Genomic DNA, 27546 nt, shown 5'->3' on the forward strand with positions numbered 1-27546 from the left:
TATTCCATATTTATTACCACATACATGAGTAAATCAAATTGCATGATTGCAGGAGTTCCACCAACAGTTGAACTTTCCGTCGTCTCCACAAGATTCTGTCTAGTTAATCTAGTACAAGCGGGTCAGATTCTATCCAGCTTCAAAATGGTGAGTAGGTTTGTCCTGATCATGTTTTTTGCCATGTGGTGATTTGAAACTGTATACTTCCAACACTTCTGCTGCGCTGATGGATCCATTCATGAATTTGTTCGAAACCACAGTTTCAGATATCTTCAAATTAACTGAAGCATTTGAGAGCAATTTCCATATATCCAAAATAAACATGAAGTTGCCTTCAGTCTAGCATGCTGAAGAGTTCACCCTGATGCCTGAATGTTTCCAGATTTAGGTTTATCAGCTATTTGAATAGCAAATATTTTACAGAAAGTGTGCTTGCATGTGGAATGAATTTCCTAAAGAAGTAGTGGATGTGGGCACAGTTACAGCATTTAAAAGACACTTAAATCAGTACATGAATAGGAAAGGTTTGAACGGATATGGGCCTGGAGCAGGGACGAGTTAAGTTTGGGATTATGTTCAGGATAGACTGGTTGAACCAAAGGGTCTGTTTTCATGCTGTAGGGTTCTACGTACTAATTGCAACAGGAGCATTCAATGAAATGGCTTCCTTGAGTGTGTATTTGCAGTATTTGATTGAAATGTGGCACACAATGGTATTGTGAATAACAAGCTCCAAATGCAGGATGTAGCAATGTAATGATTGACAAACAAATGTATCAAACACGTTTTCAAAGATCATGGAAATCAATGTTCTGCAAAGAATTCATATAGATAAGAGGAACAGCAGCCACTATTCGCTCAGTCATTCAGCACTAAGTAAATACATTCTACAATGTGGTGCCAACGTATCCAGACCAGAAGAAACCAGATTTTATTCCCCACAGATAATTTCCAATCCTGACCCTGCACTGCAACTATCTGCTGCACTGATTTGAATTGTATATGTCCAAACTGGACCTAAAGTTTGAAGCCAAGTCAGTTGCATTGTAAATCTCTAAGAGGCAGAAACTGCTGCAGATTGTGAGTTGCAAAGGCTGCTGCAGCCAGGGTACAGGCGACCTTGCAGAGGAGAGGAGGCAACAGTTTGAAGGCCAGCAGCATAAATGCTCACAGAAGTGGCCATTTGGGCAAAACAGAAGTAAATTACGTGGTCCTGAGATTTGTCATGCAGAAAAAAATGCTTTGACATTATCTATTTTGACCCCAACACGTACAGATATTAAATCAATCTGTTCAGAGATGTTATTATGCCACTCTGGAATAGGATTTGAACATGGGCTCCTGACTCAGAGATGGGAGATAAAATCATTATGCCATAACATCCTCCACTCTCCAATAGCAACACACTATTTTGCACAAGACTATTCCACATTGTGCTGAATTCATATTCACAATTCCACCCTCCATAGCTTGTTAACAAGCTCATGGACTTAAATGGTCAAGAGTGTTTTCCTCAATTCAACCTCCAGCAGCTTTTGGAAATCCGAGCATGTCCGGAACCCCAGATGCCCTCAGGTAACATGAGTTTGATATATGTGTCTGTAACTATTCCTAACCCAACTGGTGATTGAAATCTGACTCCATGTCTCCACTGAATTAGTTGACTTCAGCCAGGCAGCAATAGGATCTCACAATTATCCTCAATCCCCAATTTAGGGAGAAAACAAATCCAACATTGACAATGCTTTCAAGATCTTCCCAAAAAGAAATCATGTTGGCCTACCTCATGAAGATTGCACGCTTTATGGTCAAAGGATTCTACATAAAGCAGTCATCCAACACTCAGATGTCTATAACAGGAATGTGGACATTTCATTGTCAGGTTGTGGACTGTTAGAAACGCACACTGGAGTTTCATGTTCCACACAAAGGTGAAATAGTAACCGCACCTTAATGTTAAAGACTTGGCTAATCTGATTTTCAGGTTGGCTTTTAAATGGCTACCAAGCACTCCTGCCCCAAACAGGCAGGAGGCTATTGATATATCTAAACTTAGGCTCTGAATGGTTTGTAATATCTTAATTCTCAATTTTTATGAATTCCATCCAACTGCCGAAAGCTTTAAGTAACTTAACCAAAGGTCCATAAGTGGATCATCGTGGAACATTTCAAAAATGATTTCAAATATTCCTGGAAATTATGAAGCATCAAGAGGAACAGGAAAGCTAAAAGGTCTTCCAGTTCCCATCCTACCAACCTCTGAACTCCACTTTGGTTGACTTCCACTGTGTAGTTATTGGAACCAGGTTGACCTCATTGACTATGAGGCCTTTGATTGGGGTTATTAACCTGGGCCAATCAGGAAAACCCTGGCTGACCAACACAGTCAGGAGAATAGAATTCAGGCAACTGACTCTGAGCTGGTTGGCGACAGCCAGTGTAATGTGCACAAATAAATAAAGAGTGACTTGGTGATGAGAACGGGATGGATGCTGACTTCTGTGAAGTTATTTCACATTGGTTTCACTCAGGGAGCCAACATATTTCAATTTCCTGGTTTGATGTAATGCCACTAGCCTTCATGAAGCATTGTGTAGCTCTTCAGCTATTCATACATGAAACCTGACAGGATGAGGAGAGGTTACGCAACTATATGCTCATTTGGACATATGCTGAAAGTTGTCCTCAAATGTTTCCATGAATTGCACACATCTGAACCTGCAGTTAGGAACCAAGTTATGAATTAAGGTGGGCTGGAAACATTCCTTTTTCAAACCTCCACACATATCAAATTCAAAGATGAGAACAAATCTTAGGTGTAAAAACATAAACTAGCCAAATTTTTTCACCTCTAAGGCTAGGTGGGAGTCAAAGTGTATTTTTCCAGCTGATAACACAATTCTAATTCTGGGATTCACTACTGACATACAAAATACTTTACAGAAAGAATCCAAAGTTTGGATTCTGTTCTAGACTTATTCAGAGAATAGCCACTTTGATTCAGGGTAACAAAGGCATTTGTGAAATCATGACCAGTATGATTCAATTTTCATGGGAAAGAAAGGGGAAAACTTGAAAAGAAAAAAATCCAACTAAAGTAGGACTTAGTTTTTGTATTTAGAATAGTCTATAGATCATATTACCTTTCTTCTAATACATAACCCCAGCAGATTTAAAACAGACTAAAGGCGAGTTTGCAAAATCTGCTGGAACAACAAAACTTGAATTGTGCACAACAGCAAAAGTCCTGGCCCCAAGCTACTTCTGCTTTATGTCAAAAGATTGATATCACAAACAAAGCTCCATCCTCAAAGTAATTAATCAGTGCAAATACATTTAGTCGTGAAACGATGTCTGCACTTGTGGAAAGTTGATAATGTTAACTATGTTGAGTAAACTTATGGAAAAAAAAAGGTAAATTACTCCAGGTAGTTTCTATGCAAATAATAAGTTTGATTGTACCTCAAGCATATTTCGCTATGCCGAGGGTTAATAACATTCTGGTGCTGCATCTGTGTCATCTGACTGTGCATTTAAACTGCATTTTATTATTTGTTCATGCTAGTGCTAAACCAGCACTTGTTGCATACCCCTAAATGCCTTTGAGAATATTGTGGGGAGCTGCTTTGTTAAATTGCTGATGTGTACAGAGGTTAGGCACACGCAGAGTGTTGGCAGGGATTTCCAGGATTTTGATGCAGCAACAGCGAAGGAACAGTGATATTATTCCATGTCAGGATGGAGTGTGACTTGGAAGGCTTCTTACAGGTAGTGGTAGTCCCATGCTGCCTTTGTCATCCCAGGTGACAGAGGTGATGGGTTTGAAAACTGCTGTTGAAGACTCTTACAGTTTGATGAAAGAAAATTCTCTTAGAATAAACAATTCACTCATCATAAATTTTTCGATATTCCACGCACATATAAGATTTATTCATCCAATGATGCTATCAATTTCTCCAGCTTCACAAAAATCCATACAACCACTTCCCACCACTCTAACACCACATGACATCATCCCAAGAATTCTCATCAACTTTTCTCATGGAAAAGCACAGGCATAAGTGCAGGGATTCATTCTTCCCTTCACCACACCAGATGTCCATTGTCTTCAATACTGCCAATCATTTTCTACAATACTCACATTACAACTTTCAGTCCTACCTTTTTTAAAAATTTACCTTTCTTTAACCATAGCTCTCTGCTCTTCCTGCTCCATCTAACTTTTCTGGACCCCAATGAAATCTGGCAATCTTTTGTTTGACCATTGCACCCAAAATGATGGTCCAACACCCCAAGTCAACTAACAACTAGTGTCATTTGCTATCGCAGCTTTACATTAGAATAGACAATAGATAATTTGCTGTCAATTACACTGAAATAATTTAATACTTTTAATCTGAAAAGCACTAAATTACTGTTTAAAAACAAAGTGCAAACATTGAGATTCATTTTTTTTTAAACCAGTAATTTTGCCAAAAACTTCTTTGATTCATGTGTCAAGTGCATTAATTGGACAGATAACTACTGTGATGAGCAGATGAATGTAGTTGGTATGATTTAACAGCCATAAACACAAATTTATTTTTCCCAATGCCCCTCAAAAACTGTGTCACTGGCACTTAATGCCACTGAATGAATGTTTTATTGAAATCATATTTCTTTTGTTGGTGCTGCACAAAATCACAGTGCTACAGAATGAGATGTAAAATTCTGGAATCCTACAAAACAGTGCTTCAGTAATGTAGTAACTTTAAGGTGATACAAAACATTATCTAAAATAATACACTTGCACTGCTTTGATTTGTAGTACACAGAGGTTCTTTGCAAAGTCAGCTTTATAAAATATCTACGCTTTCAACTTGGAATGGAAGTCAGTTTTAATTGACAAATGCAAATGAAAAATCAATAAGATGATAAAAATTCTGTCCTTTCAATTATAACCATTTTTTAGGATGTTGGAATTAATATATAAGGAAATAGCATGCATCAACGTATGTTGATAAAGTGCCTTTAACATAACAAGAACATTATAAATTTTAAAATACAGCACAAAGGCATATAAGAGATATTAAAGCCCAAGGCGACAAGCTAGTCAAACAATTAGGTTAAGGCGTTCCTTAAAGGGAGGGAAGCGGGCTAGAAAGCTGGAGAGGTATAGGTAGGCAACTCTAGAGTTTGCTGCCTAGGCAACTGAAATCCTAGCCATGAAAGGGAAGTGATTAAAATGAGAAATTAAAACCAAAATTAAATGAGGGCAGTATCTCAGAGGGTGGTGGAGCTGGAGATCACAGAGATAGGCATGGGCAAGAGCATGGAAGAAGATTTAAAAAGACATATACTTTTAAAATGTTGCTTGACCAAGAACCAATGCAGGTCAGGAGGGTCAGTCAGCTCAAGGGTGACAACTGAAGCCGACTGATGCAAATTATGACACAGACAGCAGAGGATGAATGACCCAGAGGATAAAACTTGGGAAACTGTTCAGGAATACTTTGGAATAGCCAAGTAGAAAGGAGATAAAGGCATGAATGAAGGTTTCAGCAGATGAGCTGAGACAGGGTTGAAATCATGCCGTATTACAGAAATGGAAGTATACAAACCTACTGATGACACAAGAAAGATTGTGAATAGATTGTTCGATTATTTCAAGTAAAGCGTTTGAGTTGGCAATGTTTGGATCAGAAAAGTAGTGACTTCAATTTTTCAATATTTACACAGAGGAAATTTCTGTTTATTCAGCATTGGAAATTTGCTAAGCAGTCTAATAATTTAGCCACAATGAAAGAGAAGTGATGAGGAGGTAAAGCTCTTGTCGCCAACATACATGTGAAATCTAATGCTGTCCTTCACACAATGCTGGCAAAGGGAAGCATATAAATGAGAAAGAGTAGGGAACTAAAAATGGCTCCCTTGGGGGAATAGCAGAGATATAAAAGCTAGAGGAGAAGCTTTGCAAGTGATACTTTGACAATAATTAGAAAAAAAAAGTGGAACTAAAGAACAGTCCCAACCAACTGGACAGCAGTGAAGAGGCACTGGGGAAGGATGTGGGGGCTAATCAAAGGCTGCAGATGGGTTGAGAAGGATTAGGGGGAATAGTTTGCTTTGTCAGAGTCACACAGAATGTCTATTTAAGATCTTGATAGGAGCGGTTTTGGCACAGCAGCCAGAACAGAAACCTTACTGGAGGGATTTAGCAACAGAATGCAAGGAAAAGTGGACATGGATTTGGAAACCAACAAGACACTGGGGAGAAAAAAAAGAGGTTGGAGATGGGGTTGTATTGACAAGGATATGCAACAGGGGTCAACAATTGGATTTTTGAGAACAGCCACGTTATCAATAGTTTTATAAAGAAAGGATAATGCCTGAAGGCAATTAATTATTAACAATATAAGTTAGTACAGGGCCAGGAGGCATGCTTAAGTGATCATGGGATCAGGCAGTTGGTCTCATGAACAAGTTGAATTTGGAGAGGGCATGAGTGAGCTAGGAAAGAAGTTGGCGAAAAATATGACCATCTTTTAAAGTCAGATGCCCCGTTCAATACAGAAAAGACAAGAAACAAGAAACATGTTGGGCCGAAGGGCCAGTTTCTGTCCTCTGGATGTCTATGACTATGACTAAACAACCTTTTCATTCACGCAAAACTTTATTAATGGCACATTGAAAGGTATTTTTCAAAATAATTTGTTTAGTAAAGATGTAATCCATTTTAACTTGAAAACTTACTATTTCTGTTTGATACAATGTAGTCTCAGAAAGATGTAATAGCAACAAGCTGATTGAGGAACAAATATGTTCCACACCTACCTTTAAAAATCTGCACAAAGCCCAAAATGATGATAACAGCTAGAGCCAACAACTTAGCTGCAGCAAAAATATCTTGTACTCTTGTAGCTGCCTTCACGCTATAACAGTTAATTGCTGTCAAAAACACTGAAAAGGAAGAGGAAAAGGCAGTCAGTGATTTATTTCTTCCAAATTCTTTTATCTGAAAACCCAGACACTTCTTGAACAAGATACACATTCACAATCAACCTGCACACTGATATTAATGCTTTGAAGATTCAAAGAACAAATACATTTGGTAATTTTAGTTAGAGCATGCTACAAGGTTTTAGGGTCAGACTTTTCATTACTGAGAAAGATAGCTTATGTCAGAAAATTTAGCAACTTAGCAGACCCAAGTTAAAATACCAGGCCCCATCATGTCAAGGTTTTATCTGGGAAGGTGGAGGCAAGATCCGATTGTATTTGCCAATCTGGAAGCAGACTGGAGGCAGCCATGGGGGCAAGCAATTGCTGAGAAGGTTGCTTAGAAAGCCTAGTTCAGTTCTCCAGGATGCTGTCCCAACTGTTTTAAAAGGGGCTACTCCTTCCTTCCCTCACCCACTCCCTATGTCCCCGCTGGCTGTACCATGGCCACTCATCCACTATACAATGTACAGAACCAGTGAGTCATAAAATAAACAATTGCCAGTCTTGAAATGCTATGGAAGAGGAACACCCACTCAGAAATTGGCTTTGAAAAAAAATACTGACATTACAATCCTACAGAAGTGTCCATCAGTTAAAGCCATTCATAGCATTAATAACAGCTCTTCATCTTGTCCAAATAAACAGTGGCATTGACTAAATGTAACAATGAAAGAATAATTCATGATAACTCCACAAATACAGCAAACACTCCATGCCCACCTAGCAAACAGAAAGCTCGCTGCAACTGAAGTTCAGCCAAGCATTATCAGGCCATCTGAAAACTGTACTGACAGACAGATAGACAGAAATCTCCAAACATGCCCGTTATTAATGCAAATTTAATAGAGTCATGTGAAACAGAGAACATAATGAATTATTGTTTTTTTTAGGACTGGACAAAAACATTTCATGGACTTAGCTAGAATCCCAAGGTTGCACTCCAGCGGTAATTCCTGGGCACAGTCCTGGCTCATTACCAACTTGAAGCAGACCATCATTTCTTATAAAGATTACCTTTGCCCACCAGCTAACAACATAGAACCACTTCTCAGCTCCTGACTGTTGTTTTCTCATACAGCGCAAGTCTGCCACTGTTTTAATGACCCGATCCATCAGCTGTTTAGAAAAAAACTTCAATGGAGCATGCACAACCTAAGAGGCCGCCACATTCCACATATGTTGTGCAACTATTCAGCCCTTTGGGAAATGGAGTTCAGAACCTGAAATGAGGTCAGTTCACATTTCTTAATGAACAGCAGACTGAGAAAGTGATTAAAGAAAGCATAAAGAAACAAAGTACAAAAGCAAGAAATTCTAATGAAATTGTCTAAACATCGGTTCAACTGCATGTGGAAAATTGTGTTCAACTCTGAGAACTGCACAAAATTTTAGGAAGGATAGGAAAACTTTAGAGAGGACACAGAATAATTTAAGGAAATGTTTCCACAATGATTTCAATTACATGTTAGTTTGGAGAAATTTAGGTTATTCTCCTTAGAGTTGAGGAGGTACAAGGGAAATTAAGATGTTGAAAATCAAGAAGGATCTGGACAGTTAACTAAAACAGGTGGAGGGGGTTGAGAACTAAAAGGCAGAGATTTAAGGTGTTTGGCAAAAAATATAAGGCCAACATGAGGGACAACTTTTATTACATAGCATTTGGTTAGGATCTGTAATACACTGGCTGAAAGGTTGGTCCAGTTGAATTGTGGCTTTCAAAAGGTTATTAGATAATTACCTAAGCAGAATAAATCTACAAAGTCAGGAAAGGATGGTGGATGCTGAACTGTTCTTGCAAACAGCTGATGCAGACTTGACCAGCCAACTGACTTTCTTCTGTCCTCTAACTATTCTATGACTAAAAGAACTCCAATGAGTTCTACTGTAGAAGGATAAGCAGCTATTGCGGAAGGGGATGAGAAAAAAAAATTCAGTCAACTTCTTTAATGCTGTTGACTAAGTAAATACATCCATTGATTTCTTTGCTTTATCTTCTCTTACCATAGTATCATGCATGTTATCATACACTAGAACAGAATCCCTACAGTTGGAAACAGGCCACTCGGCGCAACGAGTTCACACCAACCCTCTGAAAAGCATCCCACCCAGCCCCAGCCCCCTACCCTTTCCCTGTAACCCTGCATTGCCCATGGCTCATGCATCTAACCAACACTTCCCTGAACATTATGGGCAATTTAGCATGGCCAATCCAACTAACTTGCATATCTTTGGACTGTGGGAGGAAACCCAAGCACCTGCAGGAAAATGTGCAAACTCCACACAGACAGTCACCAGAGGGTGGAATCAAACCCCGGTCCCTGGTATTGTGAGGCAGCAATGCTAACCACTGAACCACAGTGCCACCCAGACAGCTATGTGTTATTTGTGTAATCCTTCTAACAAGTAGTCACCGGACATCACCCTACCTGACCCCCAATCTTCATCAGAAACCAATTCTCTCTGAAAGAGGAAATTTTTTGTGTTGATGTTATACAAGTTAGAAATTTGATTGTTACTCAAGGCAACAGCTGTCTCTTCAGAGAATAAGTTAACCTCAAGCAATTATAAAACATTAGAACTTTAAATCCCTGTATATGGAACAGTAGTACAATCGGAATTTGGTTTCAAGTTAACTTGATTAGGGACTTAGGTGAGTGAACTGAATAGAATTTATTGTCACGTGTATTGAGGCACAGTGAAAAGTTTTGTCTTGTGAGCAATACAAGCAGCTCACAGGTAGCATACATAAGTAAATAATAGGTAAAAAGCGGCAAAAACAAAAACACAGGTATAGGCGTTAATAGTTTGAGAGTCCATTCAGTATTCTGACAACAATATGGTAGAAACTGTTATGGAACTGGCTGGTGCGAGTGTTCAGGCTTTTGTACCTTGTCCCCAATGGTTGTAGAAAAACATTGCTGGGGGGGGGGGGGCGGAAGACTTGGATCTTTAAGAATGCTGGTGGCCTTTCATTAACAGTGGGCCTGGTAGATGGATTTTATGGACGGGAGGTTGGCCTTTGTGATTGTCCAGGCCGAGTTCACCATTCTCTGTAACCATCTCTGATCTTGAATGGTACAATTGCCATACCAGGTAGTGACACAGCCAGACAGAATGCTCTCAATGGTGCACCTGTAAAAGTTGGCAAGGATATTCACCATCATGCCAAATTTCCTCAGCTGCCTGAGGAAGAGGAGACGTTGTTGGGCCTTTGTAACCAGTGCGTCCACATGAAGAGTCCAAGAAAGCCTGTGGATGACCACTCCCAGGAGCTTGACACTCTCCACTCGTTCCACATCTGTGCTCTTAATGTGTAGGGGGGCATGAGTAACATCCCGCCAAAAGTCAATAATAGAGTTCCTTGGTTTTGCCGGCATTGAGATCTAGGTTGTTCTCAATGCACCAATTTTTCCAGGTCTTCCACCTCCTGTCTGTAGTCTGTTTCGTCACTGTAGACTGACTATGGTGGTGTCATCAGCAAACTTGTAAATGGCATTAGTCTGGAATTTGGTGATGCAGTCATGGGTATACAGTGAGTACAGTAGGGGGTTGAGTACATACTCCTGGGGGGCTGCAGTGTTGAGTGTTAGCGAAAATATACTCATAAAAACAACTTTGGGGGAGGGAATGGCTTAGTGGTAATATCACTGGACTGTTAATCTAGAGAGGAGAAAGTGAGGACTGCAGATGCTGGAGATCAGAGCTGAAAATATGTTGCTGGAAAAGCTGGTTTCCTGAAGAAGGGCTTATGCCCAAAACGTCGATTCTCCTGCTCCTTGGATGCTGCCTGACCTGCTGCGCTTTTCCAGCAACACATTTTTCAGCTGTTAATCCAGAGACTCAGAGAATGTTCTCAGGATCCGGATTCAAATCCCACCACGGCAGATGGTAGAATTTGAAATCAGTAAAAACTCTGTAATTAAGAGTTCTGTTGGTCATGAAGCCATTGCTGATTGTCAGGGGAAAAAACCCACCTGGTTCACTAATGTCCTTTAGAGAAGAAAACTGGCATCCTTACCTGATCTGGCCACATGTGACTCTAGACCCATTGTCAATGTGGTTGATTTTTAACTGCCCTTCGGGCAATACATGCTGGCCTAGCCAGTGATGCCCTCATCCCACAAATGGATGAGAAAAAGCTGCAAGAAAAACTGAAAGAACTGCAGATGCTGGAAAGTAGAACCAAAAACAAAAACAGAAATTGCTAGAACAACTTAGCTGGTCTGAGTTAGATAACTTTGATTTCTCTTCACAGATGCTGCCAGACCTACAGGTAATTATTCTATAATGAGATGATTGTGCTCTTGTGTGAACCTGCGCTAAATAAAATTGTGCAATAAAAATAACACTTAAAGTATTTGCAATGCCCTCACGTTATAGCCAACACACATTTTAGAAACAGTGTCCCCTATTCGTCGATCACATTACAGCCAATCCAGGTTGATAAAACAATTTGTACTGAGCTTTTCCAGCGATTTCTACTTTTGTTAAAAATAACCACACTTCAAAATTCGTGGCCATGTATATGCAGCACTATGACTTCAAATGGTAGACATAAATAGTGTAAAATTTATGCCAGACTAAATAAATAACAAGTGGGTTGAAAATGCTGGAAATCTGAGAAAGAGAACATACTAAAAATACTTTGCAAGTCTCTAGGCAAAGGAACACAGGTATAGTTTCAGTTAATGATGCTTCATCAGAATTCAGAGATATAACAGATTTTAAGCAAACCATGGAAATGTGGAGGTATAAAGTGAATATCTGTTGCAAGGTGGAATGGAGGAGAAATTAAAATTACAAAAGCGGAGTTACAGCAAAGGGAAGACAGAGAGATAATGATATTCAAGTTAAAATGGAAAAACAGAATCAACATCAAGAAGTGCCTTTCAAAAATGAAAACAGTGTCACTTAGTGTCTAGTCCAGGAGACTTTGAAGTGCCTAAGCAAGAAATGAGGTTTAGTTCTTGGAGCTTGCACTGAACTCCAGGGAAGTGTTAGCATCATTTAAATAGAAGAAGTGTTTGTAGAAGCCGGCAATGGAGGAATCTGGGTGTGCTAGTACATGAATCATAAAAGATAAACAGGTGCTGCAAGTGGAATGGTGACGTTTATTAAAAAGGGGAAAGAAGTACAATATTTGGAAAGTGTTAATACAGCCAGCACAGGATTTTGCTGAGACCACATCTGGGGTATTGTGTGCAATTTTGGCCTTCTTACTTGAAAAATACATATAACTGCAATAAAAGCATTTCAAAAGGGTTCTCAGCTCATTCCTTTCATGAAAGCCCATAAAATGTAGGAACAGAAATAGGCCATACAGACCTTGGAATATGCTCCACCATTTAATGAGAAGAACTTATGAAAATGGAATAAAAGCAAGGTAATGTGGATGCTGGAGATCTGAAATAAAATAGAAAGAGCTTGAGAAATTCAGCAGCTCTGGTACCTGTAGAGAGAAACAAATCTAATGGTTTAACACTGATAACACCTTCAAGGAAGAGTAATATGAAACTCTAAGTTTGTTTCTTGTTCCACAGATGCTGCAGTCATATCAGAATGTTAGATTTGTTTCTCTCGCCACAGATTCTGTCAGACATGCTGGGTTTTTCCAGTAGTTTCTATCTCTCCCAAAAAGTGGTTGTGTCCAAACTGTGAGACTTTCTGAACATCCAACTGAATCTCCTGAGGCGATTGCAAATTAAATTCTGAAAGCTCTGGGAAAACAATTTTTTAAAAATTCATTCACAGGTTGTTCCTGGCTAGGGCAGCATTTATTGCCCATCCCAGAGGGCAGTTAAGAGTTAACCACATTGCTGTGGATCTGGAGTCACATGTGGGAGGCAGTTTCCTTTCTGAAATAACAGCAGTGAACCAGATGGGTTTTTGACAATCAACAATGGATTAAAGGTCATCATTTGACTCTTAATTCCAAACTTTTACTGAAGTCAAATCCGCCACCAGCTGTGGGGGGTTTCAAACCTGAGTCCCCAGAACATTACCTGGGTCTCTGGATTAACACTGCAGCAATAATACCACTCGGTCAAGACCCTGCCACACCCCCCACCTTCAGTTTTTTTCAGCTGATTTGCCTCTCCCATTGATAACACCATTCCAGTTTTGCAGTTTACTGCTTTATATACATTATACTTTAGCAAAAGAATTCAAGTTTTTCAAAGCTGGTGACTCATCTCACATGATCAAAAACATTCAGAACAAGCTTACACAAGGAAGAAAGCACAAAGCATTAAGCAGCAGCATAGAGAGTCATGGAGCAGCACAGAACACTGAGGAGGCAGTGCAGTGATGAGAGGGCAAACATAATTTCAAAATGATTTATTTTGAATGTTACAAGCGGCACAGTCTCAGTTTGGCAATTTCCAATTTCCCTGGACATGAACTCTGCCCTTCGTATGTCATACAGGATGTTCTGGTATAATGCGCGTTTCGACAATGCAAATTGTGGACAGTGTTTGGATAATGCAAATTTTCTAAATTAAAGGGTATAGTCATTTATTATAGCAGTCATCGAGACTGCAATTTTCTTTGGTGGTTTTCCACAGCTCGATTTTCAATAGCACAGGGTTTCAGAGGAACGCAACTACTGTGTTATAGCAGAATGACCTGTATCTTTGTGGTCTTAACTTTAGAACATCGAAATGATAATCATTACATGTTCGTTACGTAATTTCTACACTGTATAACTGCAGTTTAAAGTCTTCAAATTCTTCTTAAAGTGTAATCTTCAGGTGTTACGTGGTGTCACGTGCACAGAATTCTAATCTCTTATCAACTGGATAGTTTGCAAACATCCCCAGTCCATTCACACCTTCCCAAGTGACCCTTAATTTATTTTGTCAGGGCTTGTCACTCTGTGGGGAAAGTTCTAGTCAAACATGGTAATGGGGAAGAGGAGTATAAAGCTAAGTCCTCAGTTGAAGAAAAAGGATGATGAAAAGGAGCCCTCATATGAAAGGCTGTCATGTACTAATTTAATTTAACTTTTCTGCTGCACAGGCAAAAACGGTAATCCACTGGCGCAGCATGTTCCACAAATAGGTAATGAAATTAATAAGCATTTAGGCAGTGACGATAGTGATGTTTATTGAGGAAAGACTAGCAATCAAAGCACTGGAGCACCTTGTCCTCATTCAGATTATATACGATAGTTTACAAACAACTGACCGACTGAACAGTGACTCAGGTTAACATCCAATTTTAAACATTCTGCCTCCATACAAATACATGCTGTCTTCAATATTATTACCAGTTCAAATCTGGAACTCAGTTTGATCTCTGTCTAGATTTAGAGATGAGAATGCTGTCATTGAGCCAAGTTTCCACTGACTGAACAAAAAGTACAGTTTTGCAACGATCCAATTACTTCAAATTATTCTGTTGGCTTCAAAACAAAACAATATAATACAATTAAATTTGGCTCAAAGCTCTTACTTGTGGCATTGCATCCGGGAGTTAAGACCAATGTAATCTTTAGGTGAAGAAAAGCTGGATTGTGATAGACAATTAAATCAGAAGTTGTAAATGTATTTCAGTGCCAATTCCATAACCCTGACTTTTATGAACTGATTACATTCAAATATGAATGTAAACAATGCTATCATAGTGAAGTTATGCAGTGACAATGGTGGTCGTATAGAGCCTTAATTCGAAGACAGGGTACATACAGCATGATCAGCCTACACTAGGAGTTCCACTGTAAAATTAGATATAAAAGTGTAAAAAAAAATTAGAATTCAAATTTATTTTGAATTCTGTCCACTATGGGAGAACAGCAGGCCAATTAGGATGACGTTTCTTCTTTTCCGAAACTATTTTTATCCATTGTATTGCCTGTGCCTTCATTCTTTCACCACTAGTGGTTATATACTTATGGCTAAAAAGAGTGACAAAGAGTGCATTTTTACTATGATGTCACTACAAGTGTAAGGAATAACTCTTGGCACTTTATATTCAGAATTGTATTTTTTAAAAGTATTTATTTCCTCATGGGATGTGGACATCACGGACAAAAATTAGCATTTTAAAAAAACTATTTTCATATAATGTGGTCACATTAATTTATTTCATTACATCAAACCTTTTCATTAAATGAAGTGTTCCATACTTATTCATTTTTAATCTAATATTTAAAGCATTTTGCCATATTTTCAGGTTGAATAGGTTAGGGCTGTTTTCCCTGGATCATCAGATGCTGAGGGGTGACCTGATAGAGGTTAATAAAATCACGAGGGGCATGGATAGGATAAATAGAAAAAGTCTTTTCCCTAGAGTGGGGGAGTCAAGAGCTAGAGGACATAGGTTTAGGGTGAGAGGGGAAAAGATTTGAAAGGAACCTCAGGTTCCTTTCAGGGGCATCTGGAGGGATATGGGCCAAGTGCTGGCCGGTGGGATGAGATTGGGTTGGGATATCTGGTCGGCATGGATGAGTTGGACCAAAGGGTCTGTCTCCGTGCTGTACATCCCTATGACTATGACTATATTCGAAACAATGTCTATGAACTTGTTGTGCAAATCAGTACAAAGGAGAATGATTTAGTTGCCATTACAGAAACCTAATTGCAGGGTGGTGATGAGTGGGAATTAAATATCCAAGGGTATTATGTAATTAGAAAGGATAGGCAGGAAGGTAAGGAAGGTAGGGTTGTGCTTTTAATTAAGAATGAGATTAGGGTGATAAGGAGAGACGATATAGGATCTAATAAGCCAAAATACTGAATCCATTTGGGTCTAGATCAGGAACAGTAAACGGAAGAAGTCATTGGGTGGAGTAGTCTATAAGGGAGCATGCAATCTTAGATCTGGTCCTGTGTAATGAGACAGGTAAAATTAATGATCTCGTAGTTAAGGAGCTCTCAAAAAGAGTGATCACAGCATCATCGAGTTTTGGATATAAATGGGGGGTGAAATATTATTATTTAAAACCAGGGTGTTATGCTTAAACAAGGGAGACTATGATAGGATGAGGAAGGAGTTAGCTAAATTAGACTAGGAACAAGTGGTGGAACAGTTGGGGAACAGTGGAGGACTTTTAAAAGAGATTCTTCACAGTGATCGAGGCAAGTATATTCTAGTCAAAAACAAGGGTAGCAAGGGAAGGAACAGCCAGTTTTAAATAACCAAGGAAATAGTTAGAGTGGCATGGTGGCTCAGTGGTTAGCACTGCTACCTCACCACACCAGGAAGCAGAGTTTGATTCCTGCCTCAGGTGACTGTATTGAATTTGTACATTCTCCCAGTGTCTGCGTGGGTTTCCTCTGAGTACTCGGGTTTCCTCCCATAGCCCAAAGATGTACAGGCCAGATGAATTGGCCATGCAAAATTGCCCACAGCGTTAGGTACATTAGTCAGGGGTAAATGTAGGGGAATGGGTCTGGGTGGGTTACTCTTCGGAGGGTTAGTTGTTGGGCCGAAGGGCCTGTTTCCATACTGTTGGGAATCTAATCTAATCTAAATTAAAAGAAGGCATCCAATTAAAAGATCAGGCTGACAAAGTAGCCAAGAGTAGAAGGAAACAGGAAGATTGGGAAATTTTAAAAAGCAACAAAGAATCACAAAGCAAGCAATAAAGAAAAGAAAGACAGATTATGAATGCAAACTAGCACAGAATATAAAAACAGGTAGGAAAGTTTTTGTAAATATATAAAATGGAAAAAAGGGTGGCTAAAGTGGACATAGGTCCCTTGCAGGATGATATTTAAATTGGGTAATATTGAAACAGCCAAGACCTTGAACAGCTATTTTGTGTCCGTCTTCTCACTGGAAGATGTGTCTGACATGTCAAAGATGTTAAGGATACAATGGGAGGTGAGGACCTCAATTCAATTGTAACCACTCAAGCGATTGTGTTGAGCAAACATGAGGGTCTAAAGGTAGATAAGTCCCCTGGTCCTACTCGCTAGAGTTTACAAGAATGAGAAGGGATCTTCTAGAAACATCTAAAATTATGAAAGGGATAAATAAGATAGAAACGGGCAAGTTGTTTCCACTGGTGGGTGAGACTAGGATCAGGAGACATGGCCTCAAGATTAAAGGGAGTAGAGTTGAGGAGGAACTGCTTTTCCCAGACAGTAGTGAATCTATGGAATTCTTTGCTCAAGGAAGCAGTAGAGGCAACTTCGTTAAATCTACTTAAGACACAGTTGGATGGGTTTTTGCATGATAGGGGAATTAAGGGTTATGGGATAATGCAGGTAGGAGGAGCTGAGATGATGGATCGATCAGCCATGATCTTAATGAATGGCGGAGCTGGCACAACTGTCCAAATGGCCTACTCTTGCTTCTATTACTATGAAACTATAAAATTGCTGATCATTCTGCATTATTAATAATTACAGACTGGTGTGTAAGATAGGGTTATATTGGGTCCCAATATACCGGCCACTGCAGCGGACAGCTGGAACTGACAACCGGAAGCGGCAGAGACAAACCACTATAAATGCTGGAGGAAACATCACAGAAGCGCTTCACAGGAGGCTCCCAAGCACTGAGGATGTCACCTAGACAGGGGACGAAACGTCTGCAACACAAATTCCCAGCTCGGCAAACAGAACCACAACATTGTGGACCCAATTTAAAATCACATTTTTCCATATAATTTTCATAATTTCACTTCATCTATGAAAGAAGATTACAAGATACATTTGTAGTATCTTAACTTGTGGACCCAATTTTAAATCTGTGCATGTCGGCAGTTTATTAATGGATCAAAAATCTTACCCACATATTTCTCCTAGTAAGTCAATAAAATATTGTACATAGTCTTTAGAAGGGATTATTCGTAAAAGAAAGCTAGCAAGTTTTCTCCGTTTGTTTTTGTAAACATTATAATCTTCATACAACGTACATTACCTTGAGAAATTCTCTTCTCATACAAGAACAGCAATCTCTAATTTTTTTTCAATAGCTTCTGGCACACAAGATGCAGCCTTCTGAAACCATGTTTCCTGTATGTTATGCAGTAAGGAATGTCAGTATTATTTAGTTAACATGAACACAAATGCTATCCTTGTTAAATTCCTCAGAAATAGTGCAGTCATCCACTATGCTGACTTGAGTCCAAATCATTGGATAGCATCTATTAATAGTAGTCTGTTGTAACAAGTTATAGTTTCACTTTCCACATTGTGCATGATTAAAATCTACTGACATCAAACGGGTGTGATATAATACAACTCAAATTTTACTTCCAATGATTGTATGCAGCATTTTATGAAACACACTGCATTCGAATTTTTATTCAATGTTGTTGCCAAATTGCATACTCAAGAACTGAGTATCAGTCATGAGTAAAAGCATCATAATAAACCTTTCTTCATAGATGCCTTAGGGTTAAGGACAACTGAAAAACTCCCATTGTTGTCCATGACCACATGAAAGTGAGTTGGTTGAAAAGTATCTGCATGTTCAAGATGGGCAAGGAAAATAATGTGGAGACACGTGGAAAATGATGTCTCCAGTTATGTCGCCCAGGCTAATAGTCTATCAACATGAACTACTTCATCTCACACAACATAAATGCTTAGTTGAGGCGGCTACTGGTATCCATGAATGGTAATCAGCTATGAGTTGATGTCTTCAGTAAAGGAAATAAAAAATTAATTAAAAAGAAACACAGAAGAAACATGTTCTCAGATATTTTATCCTTATTTGAATGCAACTATATCTTCAAAAACTCACAAGCTTTTATTTGTCACCAGTGTGTTAATATTGAATTGAAACTTTGTAGCAAAGCATGAGAAGTTCACTCAGATCTGGCAAAGCCAACTGATCTGGAATTTGCTATTGACACCTATAATTTAGAACTAAAATTATTGTACACTGCAGACTACATTTATTCAGCTATTTATTACCAACATACATGAAGGAGTGGAGTTGTATTTGAAGGGCTTGAGGTTTTGGGTCAAAGTTCAGATTCAACCGACTGGATACAGCACAGCCACAATGCCATTTAGAGTCAGAGTTATAGAGTTGTTCAGCACGGAAATAGACCCTTCAGTCCAATTCGTCCATGCCGACCAGATATCTTAATCTAATCTAGTCCAATTTGCTAGCATTTGGCCCATATCCTTCTAAACTCTTTCTATTCACATACCCATCCAGATGCCTTTTAATTGTTATAATTGTACCAGCCTCCACTACTTCCTTTGGTAGCTCATTCCATACATGCACCACCCTCTGTGTGAAAAAGTTGCCCCTTAGGTCTCTCTTATTTCTTTCCCCTCTCACCCTAAACCTGTGCCCTCTACTTCTGAACGCCCTCTCCCCAGGGAAAAAACCTTGTCTATTTATCCTATCCATGCCCCTCTTGATTTTGTAAACCTCTATAAGGTCACCCCTCAGCCTCCAATGCTCCACGGAAAACAGCCCCAGCCTATTCAGCTTCTCCCAATAGCTCAAAACCTCCAACCCTGACAACATCCTTGTAAAAGCATCCTTTTCTGAACCCTTTCATTTCACAACATCATTCCAATAGTAAGGAGACCAGAATTGCATGCAATATTCCAAATGTGGCCGAACCAATGTCCTGTACAGCCACAACATGACTTCCCAACTCTTATACTCAATGCTCTGACCAATAAGAAAGCATACCAAACGCCTTCTTCACTATCCTATCTACTTGCAACTCTAATTTCAAGGAACTATGAACCTGCAATCCAAAATCTTTGTTCAGCAACACTCCTCAGGACCAAGTGTAGAAGTCCTGCTCTGATTTGCTTTTCCACAATGCAGCACCTTGCATTTATCTAAATTAAACTCCATCTGCGACTTCTCAGCTCATTATTCCATCTGATCAAGATCCCATTGTACTCTGAGGTAACCTTCTTCACTTTCCACTACACCTTCAATTTTGGTGCAATCTGCAGACTTACTAACTGTACCTCCTATGTTCACATCCAGATCATTTATATAAATGACAAAAAGCAGTGGACCCAGCACCAATCCTTGTGGCACACCACTGGTCACAGGCCTCCAGTCTGACAAGCAACTCTCCAGCACCCCCTCTGTCTTCTACCTTCAAGCCACTTCTGTATCAAATGGATAATTCACCCTACATTCCATGAGATCTAACCTTGCAGACCAGTCTCCCATGAGGAACATTGTCAAAAGCCTTACCGAAGTCCATATAGATCAAGTCTATCGCCCTTCCCTCATCAATCCTCTTGGTTATTCCTTCAAAAAACTTAATCAAATTCATGAGACATGATTTCCCACGCACAAAGTCATGTTGACTATCCCAATCAGTTCTTGCCTTTCCAAATACACGCAAATCCTGTCCTCAGGATTCACTCCAACAACCTGCCCACCACTGATGTCAGGCTCACTGGTCTATAGTTCCCTGGCTTTTCCTTATCACCTTCCTTAAATAGTGGCACCCACGTTAGCCAACCTCCAGTTTTCTGGCACCTCACCTGTGACTATCAATGATACAAATATCTCAGTAAGAGGCCCAGCAATCACTTCCCTAGCTTTCCACAGAGTTCTAAGGTACACCTGATCAGGTCCTGGGGATTTGTCCACTTTTCTGCATTTCAAGACATCCAGTACCTCCTCCTCTGTAATATGGACATATTTCAAAATGTCACCATCTATTTTCCCACATTCTACTGTCCTACTGCACAGTAAACACTATTGCAAAATGCTTGTTTAGTATCTCCCCATCTCCTGCAGCTCCACACATAGGCTGCGTTGCTGATCTTTGAGGGGCCTTATTCTCTCCCTAGTTATCCTGTTGTCCTTAATGTATCTGTAAAATCCCTTCGGATTCTCCTTTACCCTATTTGCCAAAGCTATCTCATGTCCCCTTTTTGCCCTCCTGATTTTCCTCCTTAGTATACTCCTACTGCCTTCATACTCTAAGGAATCATTGATATCTCCTGTCTCTACATATGCTTCCTTCATTTTCTTAACCGAAACCTCATTTTCTCTGGTCATCCAGCACTCCTTATACCTACTAGTCTTTCCTTTCACCCTAACAGGAATATACTGTCTCTGGACTCCTGTTATATCATTTATGAAAGGTTGCCATTTTCCACCTTTCCCTTTATCTCCAAACATCTGCCCCCAAAACGCTTTTGAAAGTTCTTGCCTAAAATCATCAAAATTAGCCTTCCTCCAATTTAAAACTTCAACTTTTACATCTGATCAATCTTTTTCCATCGCTATTTTAAAACTAATTATGGTCGCTGACCCCAAAGTGCTCCCCCACTGACACTTTAGTCATCTGCCCTGCCTTATATCCCAAGAGTAGGTCACGTTTTGCACCTTCTCTAGTAGCTACATCCACATACTGAATCAGAAAACTTTCTTATCCACACTTCACAAATTCATCTCCATCTAAACCCTTAACACTATGACAGCCCCAGTCTGTGTTTGGAAAGTTAAAATCCTCTACAATAACCACTTTATTATTCTTACAGCTAACTGAAATTCCCTTACAAATTTGTTTCTCAATTTCCCGCTTACTATTTGGAGGTGTTTAATACAATCCAAATAAAGTGATCATCCCTTTCTTATTTCTCAGTTCCACCAAATAACTTCCCTGGATGTATTCCCAGGAATATCCTCCCTACATTCAGCAGTAATGTTATCCCTTATCAAAAACACCACGCCCCCCCTCCTCTCTTGACCCCCTTTCTATCCTTCCTGTAGCATTTGTATCCTGGAACACTAAGCTGCCAGTCCTGTCCATCCCTGAGCCACATTTCTGTAATTGCTATGATATCCCAGTCCCATGTTTCTAACCATGCCCCTTGTATCAAATTTCATTATACTCAAGAATTTTAGAGTTAAATGACTAAAATCTTCTGCACAAGAGTCCTGTGGATGTAATTATTCAACCTCAAAACAGATGGCAGGGAAGTGGTGAGGGTGCAGTGTTGTTCATTGATAGGACATCTGCCTCTAACTCCACAGGAACAAATGCTGCATTGTCAGAAATAAAAGTAATACATTCTGATGCTCTAAGACTATGTGAGAAGGGGAACTCTACCCCATTTTTTAATGAGATGTTAAACCGAGGGCCACCTTCATTCGCAGGTGGATGTCAGATTTTCTGTGGCACTTCAGACTTCTTACTGTGTCCAAATTAACTTGTATTTCTTGACCAATATTAACAAAACAGATGAATTGGTTACTTGTCTCACTGATTTTGTGGGACCTAGCTGGGTACAAAATGTTTTCTTGCATTACAATTACATTTCAAAAGTACGCAATTAACTATAAAGTGTTTGCAGACATTTTCATTGTGAAAGGCACAACGTAAATCCAGGTTCTTCTTCTTGTAAAGTATTGACATATACTGATAGTTGTACTTCTCCCAGTGGTTTTCAACGTGCAGCAAATAGTAATGTTATCTTGTTTCTTTCTCGGTCATGAAGAGTAGTTATTTACTACTCCTCCCTACTGAGGCAATACACCAAGTGAGATATTGGACAACTCAACAGCAAACTAATTTCAAGAAAGTTGAAAGCTGTAGATGTTGGAGAGTCAGAGTTGATAAGGTGTGGTGCTGGAAAAACCACAGCAGGTAAGGCAGCATCCGAAGAGCAAGAGAGTCGATGTTTCGGACAGAACCCTTCAAGACTGAAATATTGACTCTCTTGCTCCTCGGATGCTGCCTGACCTGCTGTGCTTTTTCCAGCGTCACGTTTAAGCAAACTAACTGCTCAACTTAGAAGATGATGCAATAACAAATAACATAAAACAAATTAAATTGAAGTACCAAAAAAACTGATCAAATTTGGAGAGTTAACGGAATTCTATTAACAAAAAAAGAAAAAAATAGGTTAGAACAAAACTTCAACTGTTAGATGGATATACTCCTACCACATAAAACGGAGGATGTAAGTTGGATTGAAGCTTTCTTGTCTAAAACTTTTACAGGAGCTGCACAGATGTTTGGTTGAAACATTGTAACAATTTCTACATAACCAAGCTCAAGGACAAAGCTTGCAATGAAATACAATACAGAAAAATCCGATGGTTTCTTTTGAGCTGAGAATTGTCTATATGGCAACTTCAGTGCAGAATTAAGATATACTAAAGAAGGTACAAGTTTTGTTATTCTTTCATATACTATTTGGAATTAAAAAGTCTCGACAACAGCACTGGCATAAGTAGAATATACTTTTCCTGCTCCTCGGATGCTGCCTGAACCTGCTGTGCTTTTCCAGCACCACTCTGATCTGAGCACTGGTTTCCAGCATCTGCAGTCCTCACTTTTGCGGTACAGCTTTTGTGATTTTGCTCACTAGACTTCACCCTAACATTCCACCAAATTTAATTGCTCAAACTCAAATTGGACAGGTTCCAGTGTATTCCTGGTGACTATGGAACTATACCCAATAAACAACTGCTGCTCAAGTGAGCTCATGGGCACAATTTACATAATGATATTAACACTCCATTTTATTTTTCTTCCAGCAATATCCTGTTGCAAGACTGAGACCACGTTTTTGAAAAAGATTTTAAATAATCAGATTGTAATTGACACCTATTCCGAATCCGTGCCACACATTACTGCGACTATAACCTAATAATGTTTTTAGGAATTATCAAAATCAATTAGTACGATATTTATAGATTTTTAAAAATAAGATATTAGTATGTTATGCACCCAATTACTGTTACATCTTACATTGCCCGCCACTCGCAGGAGGCCTCAAGAATATTCATACTGACAATCCTCTCTGAGCTAGGGAGAACGTATTTGAAGGACGCGTGTGGTCCGGTTTGGATTCTGGCAAACAGTAACCGTTCATTAGAAAAGTCACACACCAGGCGAGAAAACGAGCCGGAGAAATTAATCTGAAGGTATCGTTGCAAAAAAGAAAAAGGAACAAATACAGAATGGTGATCACGTGTTCGGAGAGAAACAAGAAAGGATCACAGAGCACGTGGTGTGGCGCAGTAATGTACTGTAAATGCAATTAAGAATAGAAACTGCAATGAAATCAATTTAAAACATTGCGCCCGTTTCGTAAAAGGGAAGGTTTATGAAAAAGCACCCAGCATCGCGCAATAGAGAACGGTATTTATAATGTCGTAACTAGACATATTCCATAACATAGTAGTGTGTCTATTGCGCTATTTTAAGGTTGATCAAAATTGCACATCAAAACGTCCATTGCTGATCTTTGTTCCAAATGAAGTTAAATTTGCAAGCCATTACTAAAGAGTTAAAACATTGTGAACATTTTTTAAAAAGCACGTTTGCCTCCCTTGCTGAGTGTGAGCGGCTGCCTGTATACTCACAGATGCAGAGACAAGCCACTAACTTGGCTCCATTCTCGGGCACCGCACAGTCGGGAAAGCAGGGTTTGATGATGTAAGTGGCGAAGACCAGTGCCACGATGTACTGCGAGCTGGGCCGGATGATGAGCAACTCGATCCAGAGCTTGAGGAAGGCCACCACTGAGCCGTACACCTCGAGGATGTAGGCGTAGTCGCCGCCGGACTTGACGATGGTGGTGCCCAGCTCGGCGTAGCAGAGCGCCCCGACTGTGGAGAAGACGCCGCACATTGCCCAGATGATCAGGGAGAAACCCACCGAGCCCGCCTCCCGCACCACCCCGGTCGGTGTGATGAAGATCCCCGAGCCGATAATGGTCCCCACGATGATGGCCACGCCGCTCCGCAGGGTGATGGTTCGCTTCAGGACCATGTCCGAGTCCGTTGGCTGCTCCTGGGTGGCCGGGAAGCTGTCCCTGTCCGGGGACAGCCCCGGCTCCCCATTCTCATGTGCTGTTAACATACTGTCCTTCACCTGACCATCTGTTTCCCCTTGCTCCTTCACCAAGCTTCTCTTCTTCAGGTTAGACATGTGAACAGAGCGCAGTCCCAGTGCTTTTAGGAAATGCTAGTTTAATGCAACCCAGTCCTTTTCCCAGTGGCGGTGTTTTTATCTGCAAAGCCGCTACCGCTGCCCCTGTACAACTGAATACGATCTCACTTGGTTCTCGCTTTTAAGAGCCGAATTCGGTCCAAAAAATATCAGTCCTCCTTTCTGAAAAGCGTCATATTCACCCATTCATCTCACCAGTACATCCTGCATGATGCAACACCACTTCATCATCAGTTCGAGCCTCGCGAGGAGTCGCTCTCTTGTAGTAAACTGAAGGCACGTGTTTGTCTGATGCAACAGAAAATGTATTTCAATTGTCATTTCATGTGGTTGTCTTCGAAGTTTACTAGATCTGAGGAACATCCAGCTTGTACATTAATAATAAGTACACAAATATTTTAAAATGTACAGTATTTGGTTTTAATGTACATATACAGGACCAGAAATCACTGGGATATTGGATCATTCAAATGACATTTTACAGAGACTCGCTATTATTCATTTGTAAAAAGGGAAACAATTTGAAGTTTTAAAAGAGATACCTGTGAGGTCCAACCTTTTTTCTTTATTCTCTCATGGGATGTAAGCATAGAGTAGTATTTATTTCCCATTCCTAATTGCTGTTGAAAAAGCAGTGATAAGCTATGTGGTTTAGCAATGCCTACAGTCTTATTAGAAAGGGAATTGCAGGATTTGGGGTGACGTGGTGGCTCAGTGGTGAGTACTGCTTTCTCACAGCACCAGGGACCCAGGTTTGATTCCCACCTCAGGTGGCTGTGTGGAGTTTGCACATTCTCCACGTGTCTGCGTGGATTTCCCCCGGGTGCTCCGGTTTCCTCCCAAAATCCAAAGATGTGCAGGTCAGGTGAATTGGCCATGCTAAATTGCCTTTAGTGTTCAACATATTAGTTAGAGGGAATTGGGTCTGGTGAATTACTCTTGGGAGGGTCAGTGTGGGTTTGTTGGGCAGAAGGGCCTGTTTCCACACTGTAGGGAATCTAATCTAATCATTTCAACCCAAGTGTCAGTGCAGGAATGGTGATATAGTTTCAAGTCAGTAGGGTGTGTGGCTTGAAGGGGAATTCACTGTTGTTACTGTCTCCGTGTATTTACTGCCTTTGTCCTTCTGATCTCTAAGTCACAGAAGGCTAAAATGCAGGTACAGCAAGCCATGAAGAAGGCTAATGGAATTAGCTAATACCTTTCTCACAAGCAGATTTGAGCACAGGAGTAGTGAAGTCTTGCTTCAGTTGTATGCAGCTTGATTAGACCACCCTTGGCGAACTTTATGCAATTCAGTTTACTACAAGAGAGTGACTCCTTGTGAGGCTCGAACTGATGATGAAGTGGTATTGCATCATGCAGGATGTACTCGTGAGATGAATGGGTGAATATGATGCTTTTCAGAAAGGAGGACTGATTTTGTTTTGGACCGAATTCGGCCTCCTTACCTCATCAAAGATATTATTGCCTTAGAATGAATGCAATGACGGCTCTCCAGGCTTGTTCCCAAGACAGTATGATTGTTCTACGTAATGAGATTGCATAACCTGAGCCTGTTATAGCGTCATATAGCATGAAAACAGATCCTTTGGTCCAAACAGTCCTTGCCGAACATAACTTCAAACCAAACTAGTCCCACCTGCATGCTCCTGGCTCATATCCTTCCAAACCTTTCCTATTCGTGTACTCATTTAAGTCTCTTTAAACATTGTAACTCTACCTGCATCCACCAATTCCACATATGAACCTCCCTCTATTTTAAAGATTTGTCCCCATGTCTTTTTTAAATCTCTCTGCTCTCACCTTAAAAATATCTCCATTAGTCTTGAAATCCTCCACCCTCAGGAAGAGACACCTACCATCCACATTATCTATACCCCTCTAGATTTTATAAACCTATATAAGGTCACTCTCAACCTACCACTCTCCAGTGAAGAAAGTTCTAGCCTTTCTTTATAACTCAAATCTTCCATACCCAGCAACATTCTGGTAAATCTCTTCTGAGCCGTCCCTAGCTTAATAACATCCTCACTATAATAGGGCAACCAGAACTGCACTCAGTACTCCAAAAGACACCGCAGCAGTGTTTTGTCTAAACTCAACATTACTTCCCAACTCCTATACTCAAAGAACTGAGCAATGAAGGCAAGTGTGCTAAACCCTTCTGTTTATATGTGATGCAAACTTCAAAGTTCTCTAGAGTTTCAAAAAATGAGAGGTGATCTAATTGAAACCTACCAAAATACTAAAAGGGATGCACATGATAGATGCGGATAAGATGTTTCTCCTGGCTGGGGAGTCTGGAACTAGAGGGAACAATTTAAAAAGGGAGATGCCATTTAGAATCGACGTGAGAAATTCTTTTATTCAGAGGGTGATGAAGCCTTAGAATTCTCTAACCTAGAGGGCATTGGAAGCTCAGTCTTTGAGTAAATTAAAATTAAAGGTTGGCAAATTTTTGACTATAAATGGTCTAAGACTCTATGACTCTATGAATGGTCATAGGGAGTCCACACTGTAGGGAATCTAATCACTCTGCGAGCTTTGACCACTAAAACCTCTGCCTGCTCTACTGCCGTGTTCACCACCAGTTCCACCCCCACCAATGCCACTCACCTGCATTCTGCCGACACACACCCCACAGATCCCACTGTCACCTTCCCCGCCCCCCCCCAGAACCCCGGGGGGTACCTCACCCC

The 27546-nt window shown here is 40.1% G+C and overlaps 1 protein-coding gene across 1 annotated transcript; it reads right to left on the reverse strand.

Annotated features, from left to right (window-relative positions):
* Positions 1 to 6742: 6742 nt before the first annotated feature.
* Positions 6743 to 25085, reverse strand: LOC122548147 (large neutral amino acids transporter small subunit 1-like). Its single transcript, XM_043686698.1, has 2 exons — positions 24256 to 25085; positions 6743 to 6939 (listed from the first exon to the last, which is right to left on the reverse strand). The coding sequence occupies exons 1-2, from the start codon at positions 24821 to 24823 to the stop codon at positions 6758 to 6760; spliced, it is 750 nt and encodes a 249-aa protein (XP_043542633.1). The 5' UTR covers positions 24824 to 25085; the 3' UTR covers positions 6743 to 6757.
* Between the last annotated feature and the right edge of the window lie 2461 nt (positions 25086 to 27546).

This window comes from Chiloscyllium plagiosum, unplaced genomic scaffold (genome assembly GCF_004010195.1).
Source record: "Chiloscyllium plagiosum isolate BGI_BamShark_2017 unplaced genomic scaffold, ASM401019v2 scaf_12082, whole genome shotgun sequence".
Taxonomy (NCBI): domain Eukaryota; kingdom Metazoa; phylum Chordata; class Chondrichthyes; order Orectolobiformes; family Hemiscylliidae; genus Chiloscyllium; species Chiloscyllium plagiosum.

Bases quoted from the DNA above. Each gene is read 5' to 3' on its own strand.
- LOC122548147 (XM_043686698.1), bottom strand. From the start codon at position 24,823: ATGTCTAACCTGAAGAAGAGAAGCTTGGTGAAGGAGCAAGGGGAAACA. The intron at 6,940-24,255 runs GTGAGTATACAG...CTTCCTTTTCAG, and splicing joins AGTGGCTTGTCTCTGCATCT to TGTTTTTGACAGCAATTAAC.